The 22,137-nt window shown below is 43.5% G+C and overlaps 1 protein-coding gene across 6 annotated transcripts in view; it reads left to right on the forward strand.

Moving 5' to 3' along the window:
• The window catches only part of DMXL1 (Dmx like 1), a 146,205-nt gene that overhangs the window by 104,142 nt on the left and 19,926 nt on the right, over positions 1-22,137 (forward strand). For 4 of the 6 annotated variants that reach the window (XM_073344772.1, XM_073344775.1, XM_073344773.1 and 1 more), the window contains 7 exons: positions 3,836-4,011; positions 11,536-11,663; positions 12,192-12,277; positions 12,929-13,130; positions 15,115-15,232; positions 16,825-16,887; positions 19,759-19,845. In XM_073344772.1, the coding sequence (XP_073200873.1) occupies positions 3,836-4,011; positions 11,536-11,663; positions 12,192-12,277; positions 12,929-13,130; positions 15,115-15,232; positions 16,825-16,887; positions 19,759-19,845 (860 nt within the window). Of the gene's footprint in view, positions 1-3,835; positions 4,012-11,535; positions 11,664-12,191; positions 12,278-12,928; positions 13,131-15,114; positions 15,233-16,824; positions 16,888-19,178; positions 19,309-19,758; positions 19,846-22,137 lie in introns of those variants that run through there. The other 2 variants (XR_012159032.1, XM_073344776.1) reach the window with 2 other exon arrangements.

Raw genomic sequence — 22,137 nt, forward strand, 5'->3', positions numbered from 1 at the left:
TCATACCTACCATGGGTTCAGAATGGATTAGTAGACTCCCTGAACAGGTCATTCCCTTGGATCATGAATGGTCTCTCAACATGACTGTACTAAAGTAAATATTTCAAATAGGAGTACTTAATTGCAACCAGTTGGAACAGGGAATGCCCCTCCTCTGTTCAAGGATAGGTCACAGGTCCGGGTTCATATCAGATACATTTCTCTTCCCTGGGACAAGGACTTGCTCTTTGCTTACCCTCCAGTGTTGCTGATTTCCAAGTCATTTTCAAGCTGAAGCCAGAATGAGGCAGAATAACACTCTCTGTTGTAAGCTGGGTAACGTAGCCTTGGTTCTCAGACCTGCTCACATTGTCCATCAAGGAAATCTTAACTATGCTTTTAGTCGAAGACCTTATATTGCAGAGTCACAGGCAGGTATTGCATCCGAACCTTCAGTCACTACACCTCACAGCCTGGTTCCTTAGTGAATAAACCCAGGAGGGCGCTCTGTTTCGTGGCAGTCCAGAATGTCCTACATAATAGTAGAAAACCCATCCACAAGGGCCACTTACCCAGACACACGCTTCCACTTACTAAGTTATCTGCTACACAGTCTGAGTCAAAATATTTTTGATTATTCGTTAACTTAGTCTAGCAGTCAGCTCTATTAAAGTGAACCTGGCCACAATTTCAACATTTCAACCTCACGTATTCTCTAACACTCTGACTACCAGGTTCCTTAGGTTGTTTTCACCTATCAGGGACCCTATTCCACAGTGGGATTTGAATTTAGTGTTTTCAGCCCTTATGGGTCTCCTTTTTGAACTGTTAGGCACCAGTTGGTTGTCACACCTCTCAGCAAAGTTGGCTTTTCGAATAGCCGTCACTTCAGCAAGAAGAGTAAGAAAGCTACATGCTCTGACAGATCCTTGATATGCTTTTTTTTTTTTTTTTTAACAGGGACAAGATACAGCATAGGCCACACCCTGAGCAAAAGTAGTATCTTATTTCCCCCTCAGCCAATCAAAATATATTTACCAGTCTTCTTTTCAAAGCCACGCACTCTGGATGTTCACTGAGCCCGCTTCCTTTATCTGGAAGGAGCAAAACTTTTTTGGGTCCCTACTCAGGTGTCCGTCTCCTTTGTGGAATGAATGAAAGACATCCTGCAACAGAATAACTGTCCTGTGCATCACCAGCTGTATTGTCATGTGCTACAGGATCAAGGGCATTGACACACCAGAAAAGCTGTCTTCACATTCAGCTGGAGCATGCTCAGCCTCTGTGGCATTTGTGGGAAATATTCCTATTGTGGACATCTGTAGAGTGGTCATGTGGTCTTCAGTCCACACTTTTGCTAGACATGTGATTACTATCACATTGAGAAAAGTTTCAAATATGGGGAGAGCAGTTCTGCTGTCCCTCTTCTGGTGAGACTACTAGTGTGACGGGTTGGATCACAGAAACCCCCTTGCAGCTGCCACTTGATGTGCCAAGACTACTTCTGCTCCTACTTTCCTGCCCTGTCAGCTTAGCACTTCAGAGCCCTGCCTGGTTTGTGCCAGACCCATTAGCCTGCTGCAAACCCAGACCCAAGTATGAACCATGTCCCCTAACAGCTGTAGGCTTAATTGAAAGCAGTTTAGGAAGTTTTCCTGTCCTTTAGATACCCAACTCCCAATGGGGTTCAAACCTCAAATCCGTTTTATCCTGTATAAAGCTTATACAGGGTAAACTCATAAATAGTTCGCCCTCTATAACACTGATAGAGAGATGCACAGCTGTCCCCCGCTTCCCCCCCCCAAGGTATTAATACATACCCTGGGTTAATTAATAAATAAAAAGTGACTTTATTAAATACAGAAAGTAGGATTTAAATGGTTCCAAGTAGTAACAGACAGAACAAAGTGAATTACAAAATAAAATAAAACACGCTAGTCTAAGTCTAGTACAGTAATAAAACTGAATAGAGACAAAATCCTCACCCAGTAAGCTTCCTTTTACAGACTAATCTCCTTCTAGTCTGCGTCCAGCAATCACTCACCACCACCCCTCTCCTGTAGTTACTGTCCTTTGTTCCAGTTTCTTTCTTTGGGGGTGAAGACGCTCTCTCTTTAGCTAGCTGAAGACAAAGTGGAGGGGTCTCCCAGGAGTTTAAATAGACTTTCTCTTGTGGATGGAGACCCCCCTCCTCTCTCCAATGCAAAGTCCAGCTACAAAATGGAGTTTTGGAGTCACCTGGGCAAGTCACATGTCCATGCATGACTGAATTTCTTACTAGCCAAGCCACATTCCTCGGAAAGCCCAGATGTGGATTGGCATCTCCAAGTTTATTGTTGGCTTAAGGGCTTCTTGATTGGGCACTTACTGGGAATAGTCTTCACTAAAACCACTGCTTCACTAAAACCTACTCAGAATCAAATGAGTATGCAGCCAATATTCATAACTTCAAATACAAAAATGATACATGCATACAGATAGGATTAATAGATTCAATAGATCATAACCTTTAGAGATATGTTACATGGCATGTGTAGCATAAACATATTCTAATTATGTCATATATACATTCATAAGTATATTTCCATAAAGCCTTATGGGGGGCACCATCACACCTAGCTCCCCACCTCCATTGCAAACTGCTTAGAAGTCAACCAGAGTAATGGATATATGCAACCAGTCGAAGAAGAGAAAATGGTTATTCATCTTTTTATAACTCTCTTTCTTGGAGATACATTGCATATGTCCATTATACAACCCACCCTCCTGCCCCAGTGCATTAGTCTGTTTCCTGAGTCCAGTTCAAAGGAACTGAAAGGTGAGCAGGGTGGCTCCGCCATTGTACCCTCAAAGCATATGTAATATCAGAGAGCAGGTGTGGCTGCCACTAGGGTACCGCTATGGAAGACTCTCTGGCATGGTACATGAGACATGCGTGCGCACACGTAGTATAATAAGTATATGTAACACATCTCAATAAACAGTTATAAGAAGGTGAGGAACCTTTTTCTTTCATCTGGGTTCTCTATCCTTCTGATGGTTTCCTCTTTCCTTTGTTGCACAGAAAGCATGGTCAGACCTGTCAGAATATGGCCATAGCTCCTCATCTCCTGTTGTAGCTGCAGTGGGTGATTTTCAAACCTCCTGCCGTAGCTGTATTTAGAGCACTAAATTTGTCCTGCTTCAGCTCCAGAGTCTTACCTGTTGGGCGTTATTTTTAAACTACCTAATTATTTGGGGCACCATTGTGAGTTTTGAGAGATCTTTTGCTGTTAGCACCCTCCCTCTTCCAAACATCTATTGAGACTAAAACCAGTAGCCTATAAAAAATAAGCTGCATTTGGTCAGCTAGTGTCTGTTTAGCCTACATGTGTGCAGTTCACTAATGACATCAATGAATAATACTGCCTTTGCTGACTGATGCTTGTTAGTTCTGCAACTGTGAACACTGCCCTCCCCCCCAATAAGTGTGTAATGCATTGCATTGCTAAGTACTTGTAGCAGAAGAATTCTGAAGCTATAACACGGTCATCTTGCATGTGTACATTTTGATGATCTCTGACCATGAAATTAAAGATATTAACCTAATAAATAGTAACTTACTTGTTGAAGGATGTGATTGACTGGAGATTTTTTAAGTTTGAAGACTAGTGGTTTTCCCCTTTAACACAGAATACTATATGAAAACTATATAGAGGTTTGTTTCAAATACTGTTTGAGTATTAATATAGTAAAAGGAAATACTTTTTAAAGAGATGGTAAAAAAAAAAATCTTGGAAATATATGACAGAGGTGTGTTTTACCCTTTTACCATGAATATTCATTTCTTCTTTTCATATTTTTTTTGTCTTTTTAGTTTCTTCTGTAGACAATGGTAAGAAGCAACAAAAAAGTTTTATGCTTTCATCAAAAATCTCTCCAAAAGAAAGTTCACAAACTCCGTCATCATCTTTGGTAGAGCAAGAATCTCCATCTTACAGAGAAAAGTTTATCCCTCCTGAGCTTAGTATCTGGGACTATTTCATAGCAAAGGTAACTTTTATGATTACAAAACTCATTTTGCTCCTTCTTGCATTAGCAATACTTTAAGCAGAAATTAGCCTGTCCTCATTTTATATTTGTTTATAGCATGATATGTTTTATCTTCCTCTTATTCATAACATCCCAAACATTCTTAAAACAATGTTGGCTATAGCTTTTTGGAAAAATCTTGTTTGCAAAATGGTTATCTTGAATTGATTTGACTTCATGGAGCATGAAGAGATTGTTCTAAAATGTTGCTCACTGAGATTGCAGATGCACTTCCCCCCCCACCCCCCCGGAAAGAAACACAAAAAAAAAAAAGTTAGAGGCTTAACTTCTGTTTGAGATGAGATATTAAGGAAAGAGGCTTGTATGCTTAATAGTCATGAGAAACTGCCTGATGTGAACTCCGCAGTGCACAATTCAAAAAATAATTGCCAAAACTGATGTCAGTTCAATAGATACATTATGCTTACATGATCTACTCGGGAAGCCTCATAGTAAGAATGTGTTGATACCGCACCAACCAATGGGGCTTGAATTTAATGGAGATGTAAGAACCCTTATTTTCTCTCCAGATGGAAAATTGTAAAAATTCCTGTCAAACCCTCCTAATCAAGGAAATGTATGTCTGAAAGGCAGCATAGCCTGGGAAACAGAGGTGGAGTAGGGAGTTAGGAAGTCTTGAGTTCTAATCCTGCTCTGGCAGACTTGCTGTTCATTCATTTGCTGTGAGAGTGTGCGTGTGTAATGTTTGTTTATATATATATTTATATATAGGCTGTCAATTAAATGTGTTATATATTTACATATAGGCTGTCAATTAACTGCCGTTAACGCGTGCGATTAACACACAGCACAATTAACGCGTTAATTTTTTTAACATGTGTTAATCACAGCAGGGCAGCATCAGCTGCTCCGGAGAACCTACATCAGGTCAGGCACAGTAATGGAAGCTGCCACCTGAGAGCGGGTGGAAAGAGAAGAGGTTACAGAAAGATGTGTTTCTCAGGCTCCAGTGGAGAAGTATTTTTTAAAAGTAAAAACAGGACAGCTGGGGCTCGCCTGAGCCATGCAGGCCCCTTGCAGGGCTCACTCCAGCTGCCCTCCCCATATCTCCCGGGGCTGGGGCTGACCCACCCCCCACCCCCTGCTGCCTGCATCTGGGGCTGAGCCCCTGAGCTCCGCACTGCCCATGCCAGGGTCTCTCCCCAGCCTTGTGCCACCCACAGCTGGGGCTGATCACACCCCCACCCCTGAGCCCCAGTTTGCCCGCAGCTGGGGCTGAGCCCTATGCTAGCTATATATGTATATAGAGAGAGTAAATGAAACAATGAATTCACACTCCTGTGGCTCTTTTGGGTAATATTGATAGATAATTTGGCTCCTGAACCACTGAGGTCTGAGTATCGCTGGCCTCAGTTAACCTCTTAGCTTGTGACCTGACCACTTCAACCGCTCTCGGAATGACTCCACTACTTTTCCATCTCAATCTCATAGAGTTCAATCTTCTTGTCACCACCTTCCAGACCCTTCATAACTCTGACTGCCCTTACTTACTTGCCCTTGTCTTTTACTACATCCACCTATTCCATGATGTATGACCTTATTCCAGAAACTTCTCTGTATCTTCTTCCCTGGTGCTCTCTCTGAATGTAATACCCATCATGGAATAACTGTAAGGCAGCTACCCTTTCTGCAAATCCCTCCTCAGAACTCACCTGTATTATGCCTGTAAAAATCAGCCAGCTAATGATACCTGTGTCAAGAGATGGCTGGGAATAGTTCATACTTCTATAAAAACACTTTCAGTTGATCTAAAACCATCAAGTTGTGAGTGTACTTCATCTAGTTTCAGTAACTATGTAATCTTGTTGTTGCTCACCTCATCTACCCTCCATCCTGCCACCTCTGCCAAACCCCTTCTCTCCTATTGTTCGTTATCCTTGCTTGTCATGTCTAGTGCTAAATCAGATTGCAAGGTCTTTGGGACAAAAATTCTCTTCTTGTCTTTGTCCAATACTAGCACAGAGGTCCTGGTCCTGATTGGAGCTTTTAGGTGTTACTGAAACACAAGTAGTGAAAAATAATTAATCTTTTGAAAATGTAAAGTATTATGTAAATAGAATAACTTGTCTAGTTTTGAAGCCAATTGTGCTGAAATATGAGATTTTAAAAATTAAAAACTGGTTTTCTTCATCAGGGTTGAAATTATTAGAATTCATGAACAATAACTTATTCTTCTTCAAGTGATTGCTCATGTCTATTCCACAATAGGTGTGCATGCTCACCATGTGCACCTGTGCCGGAAGTTTTTCCCCTAGCAGTACCCGAGTGGGGAGCGCCCCCCGTGACCCCTGGAGTGGCGCCTGCCTGGTGCAGTATAAGGGGATCTGCACTCTTCCACTACCCTCAGTTCCTTCTTGCCGCCAGTGAAGGTGCGTTGGAACTGCTCTGCTCCAGCTTTGCTGTAGCTCGTCCCCAGAACTGTTCATTCATTCAGTGTTAGTACCTTTAGTCAGTTTAGTTAGTCAGTGAGCCTGGGCCAGAGTATGCCCCGTGCTCCGGGGTTTAAGTCTTGCGGCTCTTGTAGGCATTCTGTGCCAAGAAGTGACCTGCACACAGACTGTTTGTGCTACTTGAGAGAAACCCATATCAGCGAAAGGTGCAAGATTTGCAAGTCATTTAATCCTTGGACCAAAAGAGAAAGGGATGTTAGGCTCTGGGCCATCCTGATGGAGTCAGGGCTGACCCTGACCACAGCACGCCGCTCCAAACCGGTACCCAGGACCACGGCGTCGGTATGTGGCGACCCTCCAGTGCCATTGACCAGTCAGCACTATTCCCCGTCTACGGGGCACACCAAGAGGGCCAGGAAGACTCCCCCTTTGCAGCAGCACTGAGGGATGTCTGGGACAGAGGCTAGGCCCATGTCAGGCAGTTCTCGATCCCCACCGGGCCCCAGGTCTCCAACTCATGTTGAGTGGAGTAGTCCGACCTCTTCGGAACAGGCCTCTCCGGATGTCCGGATGCCGTCCACGCCTGAAGCCTTCCAGGCAGCCCGGGATGATATGTCCATGCCAGTGCCCAGAGTGCCGCCGATGTTGGCCCCACGCTCCAGAGGAAGCAGTCGCTGGGATCTCTGCAGTCGCCTCCGGCCCAATACCGGTCCCAATGCCAATCACCACCCAGCGATCGTTTGGGGCAGAGTCCAGGTGGATAGCCCTCTACACTGACGAGACTGTCTGGCTGGGTTCTGTCTGGCCGGGACTTGCGGCACCACTCATCCTCAAGGAGCGAATATTGGTGGGACCGCAGTGGGCGTCGCCATCGGTCCGCATCTCGGAGAGGGTACTGCAGTCAATCACGGCATGGTCGTAAATGCCGTTCCCTCTCGGACTCCCGCTCCAAGTCTCTGCCAAGACATTGCAGCCCCAGGCATTGATCACTGGCATTTCACTGTCTCGGTCTGCCCATCAAGACAGTTTGCGGAGCGAGCAGCGGTTACCACCAGTACCGGTCCTCCACGTCGAGATCGCAGTCCTGGGGCCGTCGTAGATCCCGGCACCGCCACTTCTCCCGGTCCAGAGACAGCAGCAGGTCTTACGCCAGCCCAGTCTCCATTCGTAGCCATCCTTCGATGGGCCAGACCAGCCAACCCAAACAGCCGGCCCCGTCTGTGCCACAGCAGATGCAGTGGCACTGAGCGTCGTGGCCAGCCCAATGGTACCAGTGGGCACCGTGGTCTCCAGCACAGCCCCCGGTGGGAGCTTGCTCGATGGGCGAAGCTTCGGAGGCACCATCAGCCTCCCTCTCCAAACCCCCAAGAAAGGAGGCGGTAGGTTGTTCGTCCTCAGCACCGTGTCTGGAGTCCCTCCGGTGCTGGCCAACACCCAGAGCACTGCACTGGCCTCTTCGCCCTGCCCAGAGGAGGCGTTTGAGGCCCTGCCCGCCTCCACCCGCAGGAGGACTACAGGGCCCACCAAAAACTCTTAGAGGGAGCATGGCAGCAAGCCTCCACCTCCAGGCAGAGGAGATGGAGGAGCCCTTAGACTCCCTGTTTAACGTGTGGTCCCTGTTGGCACTGGGTAGGGTGGCCTTGCGTCGCCACCCCTTCATGGATAAGATTTCAAATGCCCTGGGTCAAACACCAGCCTGCCCCCCAGCCTGGGTCCTCCAAGGGCAAGCAGGCGGGGAAAAGGCGTTTTTGACAGGATGCTCAGGGGCACCCCACCAGTCCTCATCAGGGATCCACCCCAATAAAGCTTTCCTTCTCCAACCAGTTGTGTGCTTTCTTTCCGGTCTGGTCACAGCTAACTTCAGACCAATGGGTCCTCAACACCATCTCCCGGGGTTACACCCTCCAGTTTACTTCCTCCCTGCCCAAGCACCACCCCCGTCCCCCTTGGGGGACCCCTCGCAAGAAGCTCTGCTTGAGCAGGAGGTGTGGCAGCTCCTAGGTCTAGGAGCGATAGAGGCCATGCCCGAGGAGTTTATGGGCAAGGGGGTATTACGCCTGTAATTTCCTTATCCCGAAGGCCAAAGGATCTCCTTTAGGTCTGAACCAGTACATTGTGAAGCTCAAGTTCCGCATGGTCTCCCTGGCCTCCATCATCCCCTCTCTGGATCCCGGGGACTGGTACGCTGCCCTAAATCTATAGGACGCTTACTTCCACATCCACATATTCGAGGGGCACAGGTGCTTCCTCCGTTCTGTGGTGGGACAGAATCATTACCAATTCACGGTCCTCCCATTTGGTCTGTCCACTGCCCCCAGGATGTTTACAAAATGCATGTAGGTTATCAAGGTCATCTCCCGGTCGCAGGTCAGGGATCACGTAGAGCTCCTCCTATCCACATGCACCGCCTTGGGCCTGTTGGTAAACAACACCAAGTCCCAGTCCAATGCATAGAGTTTATTGGTGCGCTTCTGGACATAGTGTCGGCCAGGGCTTTTCTCCCACCAGACGGATTCGAGACCCTGAAAGGTCTCATTGACTTGGTCACAAGGTTCCCGGTGACAACAGCAAGGGTTTGCCTACAACTCTTGGGTCACATGTCGGCATGCACGTATGTGGTCTATTACGCCAGACTCAGGATAAGGCCCCTCCAGCTCTGGTTGCCCTCGAAGTTCTCCCAGGCCATGAACAGGATGGACAAGGTCCTCACAGTGCCAGACTTTGTGATCACCTCCCTACGGTGATGGTCCACCCCAAACAACATGCTCCAAGGGGTCCTGTTCAGGGACAGGGCCCTGTTGTTGGAGCTGGTGCCCGATGCATCAGACCTGGGTTGGGGGGCACATGTGGGGAACTTTCAGACCAAAGGCCTGTGGTCGGCTCAAGACCTGACCTTACGTATAAACGTCAAGGAGCTCAGGGTGGTGTGGCTGGCATGTATGGCCTTCCACTTGCACCTGGAGGGCAAGGTAGTCAGGGTCCTCACGGACAAAATGGCCTCTACGTTCTATGTCAACAGGCAAGGCGGGGCCTGATTCTCTGCCGCGAAGCACTCAGGCTGTGGGACTTCTGTATAGCCCACAACATCCACCTGAAGGCCTTCCACCTACCAGGCACCTGGAATGAGAGGGCAGGTCGCTTGAGCAGGGACTTTTCCTCACAACATGAGTGGTCCGTCCACCTAGAAGTGGCCCTCTAGCTCTTCCAAAGGTGGGGAACTCCCCAGGTGGACCTGTTCGCAACTCAGCAGAACTGGTGATGCCCCCGGTTCTGCTCCGGGGGAGCCTGGGGAGGGGCACTATCTCTGATGCCTTTCTCCGGTCCTGGTCAGGCCAGCTTCTCTATGACTTTCCCCCGTTCCTTCTAATCAGCAGGGTCCTGGAGAAGATAAAGACGAACAAGGCCCGGATTGCCCCAGCGTGGCTCAGGCAGCATTGGTATGGGTCCCTCACAGGCCTAGTGGTAGCTTCGCCATGGCCGTTACCGCTCCTCCCAGACCGGCTCTCTCGGGACCAGGGCCGCCTCCTCCACCCCATCCTGGCAGCTCTTCACCTCGCGGCATGGCTGCTCAGTGGTTAGGTGGAGAGGAAAGGACGTGCTCAGGGCAGGTTCAGCACGTCATCCTCGAAAGTAGACAGCCCTCCACTCACCCCGCTTATTTGGCAAAGTGGTCCCAGTTTTCTAGGTGGGAGGCGGACCAGGGTGTCTCCCTGGTGACTGCTTCGATCCAGCTTATCTTTGATTACCTCCTCCACCTGAGTGCCCAGGGCCTGTTGCCCTTGCCAGTCAAGGTGCACCTGGCAGCTATGTTGGCCTTCCATCCGCCAGTGCAAGGGCACATGGTATTTTCCCATGTAATGACTGGCCGATTCCTTAAGGGTTTGAACCATTTTTTTCCATATTCTAGATCCCCGTAGTGGGACCTAAACTTGGTGTTGGCTTGTCTCACGGGGCCCCCGTTTGAACTACTGGCCACATACTCCTGGGCTCACCTCTAGTGGAAGGTGGCCTTCCTAGTTGCAATAACATCGGCCAGGCGAGTCTCGGAGCTCAGGGCCCTGACCTCTGAGCAGCCGTAAACAATCTTTCATAAAGACAAAGTCCAGCTCCGCTTAGACTCCATGTTCCTCCCAAAGGCAGTCTCAGTGTACCACATGGGTCAGGACATTTTTTCCACCGGTCCTCTGCCCCAAGCCTCACGCATCCAGTGGGGAGCACCGTCTCCACACGCTTGATGTGCAGTGGGCTCTGGCTTTCTGCCTCGAGCGGACTAAGCCGTTCAGAAAGTCCTCGCAACTGTTTGTCACCTTGGCTGAGTGCGTGAGGGGCCAGCCGATTTCCACTCAGCAGCTTTCCAATCGGATCACTTCGTGCATCCATTCCTGTTATGAGCTGGCAGGTGCCTGCCACCCATTGTGAGAGCACACTTGACTCGGGCGCAGGCTTCGTTGGCTGCCTTCGTGGCCCATGTCCCCATCCAGGACATTTGTAGGGCCGCCACGTGGTCTTCGGTTCACACGTTCACTTCGCACTATGTGATCGTCCCCCAAACCAGGGATGACACTGGGTTCTGCAGGGCTGTGCTCCATCCTGGGAACTTGTGAACCCCTACCCACTTCCAACAGATATAGCTTGGAATCACCTATTGTGGAATACACATGAGCAATCCCTCGAAGAAGAAGAAGAAAAGACAGTTACCTTTTCCATAACTGGTGTTCTTCGAGATGTGTTGCTCATGTCTATTCCACATTCCACCCTCCTTCCCCTCTGTCGGAGTTGTCTGGCAAGAAGGAACTGAGGGTGGGGAGAGGTGCAGCTCCCCTTATACCGCACCAGGCCGACTCTCCCCTACACATATTGCTAGGGGAAAAACTTCTGGCACCGGTGCACATGGTGAGCACGCACACCTATTGTGGAATAGACATGAGCAACACATCTTGAACACCAGTTATGGAAAAGGTAACTGTCTTTTTTTAAATATTACCATACATTTTAATAGTATTTGAAACAGTTTGAAATAGTTTTGGCAGATATAGTTTTGCTGAACTAAAATATTTTTTCTGTGCTTTTTTAGCCTTTTTTTCCAACCTCACAAAGTAGAGTAGAATATGATTCAGAGGAGAGTCAGGGAAGTGATGATGAGGATGATGATTTTACATCAGATTTACACCTTCAGGAGCACTCTAATTCAAATTCATACAGGTATGAATCGCTTAGATTCTCATGTTTTTTCTGACATTGTTGACAGTGCATTTCTAGAAACTTACTGCAGAAGTGTGTGATATAATATGGCAGCCCTTCAAGAAATGCATATATTTCCTAGGAATGCATTATCTTCTTTGTTTCATTATAAATAACGCATGGATATAATATTTTAATGATGTCTTTTTTATTATGTGTAATAGTTGTTTTCAGAGTAGCAACCGTGTTAGTCTGTATCCGCAAAAAGAAAAGGTGGACTTGTGGCACCTTAGAGACTAACAAATTTATTTGAGCATAAGCTTTCATGAGCTACAGCTCACTCCATCGGATGCATTCAGTTGTTTTGGCATCCAGGGTATCCTTAAGGTTCTAAATATATTCATGGTTTATTAACTCTTTATAATATTTTGGTTAATAAAAGCTAAAAACATTCCTATAGTAGAGATGTTAAAGTTTTATTTTAAAGTGAAATTTTCTTACAGTTGGCAGAGGTCAATCAATGACTCATGCATATTTTCTTGTTGTTAGCTGGTCACTGATGCGATTGGCTATGGTTCAGTTGGTGCTTCATAGGTTGAAGAATTTCTACCCCTTGGCTGGGCATGATCTTTCAGGTAACAGTGCAGTAATGGAGATGTCTTTCCATATTCAATAATCCGACAATGAATTCAGTAACTTAACTGCATAATAAATACTAATCAGCCGTTTAGCTTCTTCTGCATTCAGCAGTGTGTTGTAAATAACTTGTTTTGGATTTATTTATCCTGACACTATTACTATAGTAACATTGGTACACTTTAAATACTGAGGTTTTTTCCACGAAGTATTAGTACTTATATATTTTGGTTCCAATTTCTAGCAGTTTTGTTTACCTCTTAATCATTTAAGGAAGTTGTCAATAGCTGTATATAAATGTTTTTCACTACCCCGAGTTAGTTAATGAACCATGTGCTTTCCTTCCCCAAGTTAATTAATGAACCATGTTCTTTCCTTTTGTAGGTCAAAGTATATCTCTGGTGCTATACATACACTGGCCTAGATGCTTGGGCCCTCCTCCCATATCTAGCTCTTCTGCCAGCAAAAAGCAATACAATGCTCTACACCCTGACCACTTGTTCATAAATGAATTTTTTTTAAAAGTGTGCATGTGTATAATAAACAGATGTACGTTAGATTAAAGTATTTGAAACACTTGACAGTGAAGTGATTCTCATGAAGATTCTAGCAGACATAAAATAGTTATTTTGTTTGATTTGTCCTTGTAGAGCTTCCAGTTAGCTCCCCGCTGTGCCATGCCATTCTGAAGACATTTCAGCGCTGGGAGCAAGTTCTTCTCCGGCGACTTGAGATACATGGTGGCCCACCTCAGAATTTAATTTCTGCTCATATTTCTGAGGATGCATTATTGGCAGGTCCTGCGCTCCTTCGCCACAAAGCTTTGCTTGAACCTACAAACACTCCTTTCAAGTGAGCATGTGACTTTTAAAAAATGTGTTAATATACATCTTCTGAACATTTTAATTAGTTTTCCTTGGTAAGGAAGTGAAGGGCCATAATTTCAGAAATGTTTGCTTGTATATGCAAGTAGCACAGATTTAGTGCATATGTCCAGGTAGATGCATGCCTGGCATGTGTGCATGTGCCATACTTTCTCTCAGTTATAACTGTACGCTCAAATGTGTGCAATTTAACATGTGTGTGTAGATTTCTGAAACTTTGGCCCTAAGCAATGAAGGTAGTCAGATGTGGAGAAAGAAATCACATTTTTGAAGTTCGCAAAGCCCAATGCCAAAAGTCAATTTACTGTTTAAGTGGGGGCAAACCTATATTTGCCACAGTCAGAGTAAGGATCCTTATTCATTTCAATAGCTGACCATTTGTTAATTTAAAAAAAAAAAGTGTGACAGGTCTTTGATCTACCTTCTGAGGAAGCATTGTGGTGTTAAGGAGACCAGGGCAAGGTCTAAACGAACATTGTCATAAAAGAAGTTCCCCCTCTCTCTCTCCTAGTTACAACAAAAGCAACAGTAAAAAGAAAAGGAGTACTTGTGGCACTTAGAGACTAACAAATTTATTTGAGCATAAGCTTTTGTGAGCTACAGCTCACTTCAGTAACTTTTTTTCCCTGCATTGACTGTGGGCTCATAATATTTCATCATGCAACCGAAAACATTGTGGTATCAGCAAGTAATTTGTAACTCAGTTTTTTAAATTGGATATCAACACCACACATTTATGTAACCATATGTTCCTTTTCTCCCAATGGCATCTGCATGAGCTCCACAGCCAGCAGTTAAGTGCACTTCTTTTCCATTGTAAACTGGTAGTTCCTAACAACTGTAATCTTAGTTGTCTCGTTTACTTGATTTTAAAAAAAATATTTTGAATGATATACTGTACACACATCTCTATTCCCTCCCTCCTCTCACCCTTGAGTATCCAGTAGTTGGCTGTGCTCTTGACTCCTTCATGGTCAACCTAGCCACCTTTCCAAAGATTTCCACAGTGTTGGGGTACCTAGCCACCTTTCCAAAGATTTCCACAGTGTTGGGGTACTTACAGCATATTCATCTGAGGTTCGCTACTATTCTGTTTCTTTAAAACCTGTTTAACTCAAAATCTTGACAAACTATTCGGAGAAAAGGGCTTTGTGAAAGATACAAGAAGTCCTCCCTTTCAAGTGAGGGGTGAGCTCAGGTTTGCCTGTTTTGATGTTACTTTTGCACTTGAGTTTGTCAGTCTTCTGGATGATCCTCAAGTACAAACAAGAAAACCAATTTCTGATACCCCTTGATGTTCTTAAGGTTAAATAGTAATTTTTTAAAAAAAAATTGGTGGGAATAAAATTTGGAGGGTATTTTTATTGTTTTGTTTCTTTACCGTTTACCTTAAACATAGTTTAGTTTCTTGGGGAAAACAAAATTATTCTAAGCCACTGCTGTGATAAGGAGTAATTCCTATGCATCATTATCCCCGTACAGCTATGTTTTCACTTTCAGTATTTGTCGGTATTATCTATGCTTATCTGCTCCTAGCATATTGGTTAATAACTTAAATTTCCTCCCCCTATCAGGGCAAGGAACTCAGCAAAGCATTAAAGAAACTTCAAAATGTAAGCTGTAAATTTGAAGTTGGAGTCTAACTGTGGCTAGGTGTTTTCAGAGGTCTCAGAAAAGTATATTGTGTATCATAATATACTGTGCCATTTATACTGCAATCTTGGGCACTCTGTTAATTGTTAAATATATAATTATTTGTACTTCGCTAATTGACACAGGAAACGATAGCTGTGGCTGACTCAATTCTGGATTTCCACATTTTCAGTTCGTCACAACCTGAACATTTCCTTTTACAGCATTTTATTTGGTATGAGTTGTATGCTAATAATAATTTGAATCTCTTGTGATTACCAGCATAAATAAACACATACTTATTTTAATTTTATCTATAGATCTAACAGTCATGTTGCACAGTCTGTGAAGAGGCTTTGGCAGTACCTAGTTAAACAAGAGGAAGTCCAGGAAACCTTCATCAGAAATATATTTACAAAGAAAAGATGCCTAAATGAGGTCTGTATAGTACATAAAATTATGTTAAGCAAGAGCCTGGATTTAAGGTAAAACATATGAAAGCTGGCTTACTTGCTTTCTAGAGCACAAATTTGTGGATAACAGGCTTGGTGTTTGGGGGCTGTCCCTAGATACCAAATCTCGTGGGCTGAAAAATTTGCTGCATTTTGGGTGTTACCTTGATATAAGTCCCACAGTGCCACTCGAAACAAAAAGTAAATGGCTACCTTTTGAATTGTATGAAAAGCCTTGCATTGTTGGTAATAAGAGTTACCTCAAAGGCTGACAGTTTGTTTAAAAAATATATATATATTTATACACCCAAAAGATTCCAATTTGCAACCTAATCAGTCGTAACCTTCAAAATTGAGTCTGTCCCTACCAGTTTATCTTGTGCATCCCATGATTGCCTACTGAATCCTACCTCCTTACCTTATAGTTTTGAAAAAACATCAAAATAAACTCAGCTCCCATTTACAGTGCAAGTGATACTACTTGAATAAGGTTCTCTATCCACACCCTGGTTTTCTAGGCCACATGCTCCATTTGGGCTGACTCTCTGGAATGTATACTTCATGTCAGTTATTGACATGAGGCAGTGGTACCAGACACGACTAGTGTCAGAGAGATACTGCTGTCTCAGAGAATCAGACAGGAGGATATGATCAGAGCAAGGGAACATCTGTAGGACAATCAAGATAGTTGTCAGGTGAACAGGAATTCTAGTGTACATGAATTTTCACTAAATGTGGAGTGATTGCATTCTTCAGTACTCTCTAAAAGATAAAGTTTAAATAACATGTATGTGTGTTTATGTGAAAGAGTAGTCATTTATGTACAGGATGTTAGCAGTATTTAAGTATTCTTACTGGTATGAAATAGTTTTGAGGCAGCATGGTAGATCTGGACTTTGACTACAAGCTTGTTTCTTCCTGATGAGCTGAAATTGAAAGTCTGTTGTAACATTTTGAGTTTTCCACTATGACTAAAACATGGTGCAGTTTTGTCACATTCCTGAGTAAGTCCGAACCTGTTCTCCTCAGCTGTTAGGAGGATAATGGCAGTGTAGGAATAGAGGGAGATGGAGGAGGGACAGATATCTAATGTGTGACAAAAATTCTTAATTTAATTAATGCAGCTCTGTTGTTATGCTGCACTTGATGTGTGCCTTAAGTGCTTGTGAAGCAATATAGGTAGTTTAGAACTGCTAGCTATGACTTTACTTTGACTACTGTGGGATTTCCTGCTGTCATTGCTAGTACATTCACCATCAGTGTGTCATACTGGTAAGTTCTAAGTTTTACACAGAAGTTGACTACTAAAGTAGATGAAACACTGTGATACACTATAGAATATAACCTTAAAAGTCATTTTTTCAGCAACTGTGTAGATTAGGAAGAAAATTTGAGAATTAGACTGTAAATGCTGAACAAAATATTTTTATGTAAGTATCTGTGCAATTCAGTGTGGAGTGTTTTTTTAATTTTGTTGTGTGTTGGAAAGATTAACATAGGAGTAAGGATTTCCTCAGTACCTTGTATGTTATATCTCATCTTTACTCTTTTTCCTGTGATTGTTCTTTCTTGGTGAAGTCATTAGAGGACCACAGTGAAACCATCAGAAATACAATGTTGGAGGACCCTATCTTCAATAAGGTACACAATGATAATTTTCAAATGAAATTAGACTTATTCTTTCACTCGGAAACACCTACTGTCTACAATCATTAAACTGATATTCATCTTTGTTAACCTGTTTACAACTGTGCGCAGTGTGGTGAGCTTAACTTTGCAAGAAGTCTGGCAGTTACATCAGTAATATTGTATAGGATGTAGTTCTGCAAATCAAGACTGATTCTAAAATAAATTCTCCGTGTCCTTACAGCTGCATTGAAACTTGAGTTAGAATGCATAACAGAATTAGTATATGGATTAATAATTTGCTAAATACTAATTCTGTGAAAATATTTTGCACATACATGACACTTAAAGTTGTTTGTAAGCACTTTAAAAACGGTTGATTGAACAGCCATGTGAGAAAGGTAAGTATTGCATTAGTATATTGTCCCATAAAAGCAGAATATGCTATTTTGTGCCTCAGTCCCTCATGAGATAGTAACTTAGCACAATTTTTGCACTTAATAACTACAATACTTCACAATGTGGATTTGAGGATTGTCGATTATGAATTTTTTGATTGTTGATACAGATAAGAATTCCATTCAACTCGTGCTTAATTCCAATTTATTAGCAATAAAACTTTATTTTGTTTCCAGCCATTAAAAACGCCTGTTTTAGACATTTTTATATATTTTCACAGGTGAGCTGCATTTCACTAAAAGCTACTTAACCTCTCACAATTCTTCTATAATTTGCTTACCATAACATAGCATGCCTAAGATTCAGGAATCGAGGTAGAAGACCTGGTCACTTCAAGACATTGAAGTGCATTGTTTCAACCCTGAAAGCAGCATTGCATGCTCCCTAGGATCACTCCTTCCTTACCAGGATTATAGGCCTTTTGGTGGGATCTCTGCCTCTTTTGTACCATTGGGTTCCTGCTTTGGCAGCATGTTCCTTAAATTAAAATTGGGTGACTGTATTTAAAGGCTATATTGTCACTCAACCAGAAATTTTGGGCTTCATTCAGAAAGATCTGTGGCCTGTGTTGCGCAGAAGGTCACATTAGATTATCATAATGGTTCCATCTCATCTTAAAAATATATGGATCTGTGGAAAGTGTGCTATTTATCACCCACTGAGCCAGTGGAATGCACCCTGGTAACAGCATGAAGTACACTTTCTGACAGAATATTAGCTAACTTCTACATGGATCATCAAATGGGTTTTAGATTCTAATCTCCACTGCACTGTAGTAGTGCAGTGTATTACCACTAGGTCACTGAACCAGCCCTTTCATCATGCTTTTAAATTCATGATTGGGAGCACATCAAGAATAAACCTTTCATGTGGATTTTTTCTAATTAAGATAACTCTGTTTTGTGTATTTCAGTAAGAATTGAATAACAGATTTTTTTTTCATACCTTCAAGGCTGTTTTAGCTTTATTTAAAAAGTGACCTCTGCAAAATGACCAAACTCAAGGTGGCATCTTATGTCTTCCAAACATATACTGTACCAAATATTTAAAATATAACTACAGGTGTAACATAAGCAATGCAAGTATCTTCTTAGTAAACAGTAGGAAAGGAACATGCAGACTGTTTTTACTGCAGTGTATATGAAAATCCTAAACTTAGTATCTGGTTAACTGTGTCACACTTAACAATAACAGTGGAAGAAGACGAGAAGCAAAGAAAAGCAGACTCTGGAAAAAAAAACAGCTAATTAAAACAATAAAATACTCTTGAAAGTTTAGGATTTATGAGAGTAAAGGAGCAGGGAAGCTTCTACATACACTGTTCCAAGGAGCTGGATACCACATGGTACTAGGGACCACATCTCTGCATTTGTTTAAACAGGGACTAGTACAATGGAGTCCCAGTGCTGAATGAGGCCTCTGGGCCTTTAAGACTGGCGAAGACTTCAGATTCAGTAAACTGAGATAGAGAAGCCAGAAAACAGCAGTTCTGGAACCTTGCACTTGTTATATTTTGGAGCACTTACCAAATTCAAGTTTGCAATACATGTCCTAATTTCTGTGTCCTCATTGATGTTTTGTAGCACTTCATGATCTCATTATAGTGGTAATGGTTTTGTTCCCCTGGGAATTTCTCAGTTTTATCAGTGCAGTCGCAGGTTCCTCTTTGGAATCTTGTACTGCCCTGACAAATAGCTAAAATACTTTGTAAAATGATTTCTGCTTTAGAATTGAATGCAGATCAGTCAAAAGAGTCAAACGCTACCTTAGATAGAAAAATCCTCATTCCAAAGCTAAATCTTTTCTATCGGCTGCTTCAATTTGTGTATTTTTGAAATGTGAAAAAGTGCAGGACGGCCCAGCAGATTTGTATCATTGAATGGATGGCAGGTGGGCAAAATAAGACAAGAATTTCAAATTATTTATCTGCACGTCCCTTGGCTGATCTCATCTACTTCAGTGCTGACATACAAAGAAGTAAGTTGCAGCAAATATTCACAAGTCCCTTATGGATCTCTTGTGATCCTTCCTTCGTAAAAAATCAAGTGTAAACATAATAAAGTGCCTGATGTTTTTTCTCATCAACATCCTTATATACGTGTGCAGTCCACATCCCTCTCTAGCATTTCAAGGAGGATAATGGGGTACAAAAGTGTGATTGAGATGAGAACTTGTAGAATCCCCCAATATGGCAAGCTTGATAGAATAAAAAAGAAGCCAAACCTGTTAATACTTCTAACATTTTAGTTTTCCGAGTAGACTCAATTAAGGATCCTACTTAGCATATACCACATTATGTTTGCCATTGAGACATTTACGTAATAATCAGATATGGTCTAGTATTTCGCCTTTATGTTTGCAATATGAATTAAAAGTTGAACAAAGGCTTGTACTTACAGAAATATGGATTTTATTTCCTAAATACAGATAGAAGCAAATCTGGGATATCCAGGAGGTAAAGCAAGAATTATTCATAAGGAATCTGACATCATTACTGCTTTTGCAGTCAATAAAGTGAGTATAAAGAAAAGGTCATTTTGCGTGTTAAAATAGACTGGACATTATGCTTCAGACTATTCTTATAGATAGTACTCTTACTGTGTAAGAATATGTCACACTTGCCAGCAGTCTGAATATGGCTTGAACTGTCCCAGTGTTCCTTCCTCTGTCCTCCTCCCCTGTCACTAGAGGTTAAACTTGCAGCAGCTCCCTTCCTTGCTGCACTCAGTGCTCCCACTCCTGTTCTTCATGTCTTACTGAACAGAACATAAGAACGGCCATACTGGGTCGGATTAATGGTCCAGCTAGCTCAGTATCCTGCCTTCCGACCATAGCTGGTGCCAGATGCTTCAGAGGGAATTAACAGAACAGGGCAATTTGGTGTCGCTAGCCTCTGTTTGCCAGAATCTGGGAATGGGCAACAGGGGATGGATCACTTCATGATTACCTGTTCTGTTCATTCCCTATGAAGCACCTGGGATTGGCCACTTGTTTGGCTTCCCCCACATCCTCTGGCAATGAGTTCCACAGGTGACTCTGTGAAGAAGTACTTACTTTTTGGTTGTTTTAAACTTGCTGCCTGTTAATTTCGTTGAGTGACCCTTGGTTCATGTGTTGTGTGAAGGTGTAAATAACACTTTTATTCCCTTTCTCCACACTATTCACGATGTTGTAGACTCACCCCTCAGTCATCTCTTTTCCAAGCCGAACAGTCTGTCTTTCTAACTTCTCTTCATATGGAAGCTGTTCCATACCCTTAATCATTTTTGTTGCCCTTCTCTGTACTTTTTCCAATACTAATGTATCTCTTTTGAGACGGGGCAACCAGAACTGCATACAGTATTCAAGGTGTGGGCCTACTATGCATTTATATAGTGGCATTATGATATTTTCTGTTTTATTATCTATCCCTTTCCTTAGGGATGGGACTGCTCTACCATGTCTCTGAAAATCGCATCTGTGTAACTCTCTCCCTTAGCTCCTTCAGTTCAGCCACTCTAATCTCAGGAGCCCATACTTGGTCTCTGAGGGCCATGAGTTGCTTGCATCGAATGCACAGATATGCCACCAGGCCACAAGACAGATAATCTTACACACTTCATTCAGTGCAATAAACTGGATAGCCCACACTCTGCTGCTGGACTTCTGCCTGCATTATTTCTACTCTTCCAATGATCATAGAATATCAGGGTTGGAAGGGACCTCAGGAGGTCATCTAGGTAACCCCCTGCTCAGAGCAGGACTTAATCCCCAACTAAATCATCCCAGCCAGGGCTTTGTCAAGCCTGACCTTAAAAACCTCTAAGGAAGGAGATTCCACCAGCTCCCTAGGTAACCCATTCCAGTGCTTCACCACCCTCCTAGTGAAAAAGTTTTTCCTAATATCCAACCTAAACCGCCCCCACTGCAACTTGAGACCATTACTCCTTGTTCTGTCATCTGCTATCACTGAGAACAGTCTAGATCCATCCTCTTTGGAACCCCCTTTCAGGTAGTTGAAAGCAGCTATCAAATCCCCCCTCATTCGTCTCTTCTGTAGACTAAACAATCCCAGTTCCCTCAGCTCTCCTCATAAGTCGTGCTCCAGCCCCCCTAATAATTTTTGTTGCCTTCCTCTGGACTCTTTACAAGAAGGATGTGGAAAAATTGGAGTGAGAGGCCCAAAACTGGACACAATACTCCAGATGAGACCTCACCAATGCCAAATAGAGGGGAATGATCAGTCCCTCAATCTGCTGGCAATGCTCCTACTTATACAGCCCAAAATGCAGTTAGCCTTCTTGGCAACAAGGGCACATTGCTGACTCATATGCAGCTTCTCGTCCACCGTAACCCCTAGGTCCTTTTCTGCAGAATTGCTGCCTAGCCACTTGGTCCCTAGTCTGTAGCAGTGCATGGGATTCTTCCTTCCTAAGTGCAGGACTTGTCTTTGTTGAACCTCTTCATATTTCTTTTGGCCCATTCCTCTAATTTGTGTGTGTGTTTTGACAGGGGTGTTGTTGACCAAAGCTTAGAGAACGTTTGTTAGGTGTAGCTGGCTCTCATGCTCCCTCTCCAAGTTTCCCCACAAAATTTCCTAGTTTGCTGCTCCTGTTTGCTATCTCCTCTGGTCGTTTATAAGTTGGCTTTTTAAACCTCTGTTCTCCCTAAACTAATCCTGCCTCCCAACAAAGGAATCAAAAAGGGATTAATGATCAAAGGATAGCAGGCTAGAGCCTTGTTAGGAAGCTGTCAGCTGTGCCTGGCAGGCTTCTAGGCTCAGTAAACAGCCCACCCCAACAAATTCAGCCCAAGAGTCATGTAGTT

Source organism: Lepidochelys kempii, chromosome 5 (genome assembly GCF_965140265.1).
Source record: "Lepidochelys kempii isolate rLepKem1 chromosome 5, rLepKem1.hap2, whole genome shotgun sequence".
In the NCBI taxonomy this organism is placed as follows: Eukaryota; Metazoa; Chordata; order Testudines; family Cheloniidae; genus Lepidochelys; species Lepidochelys kempii.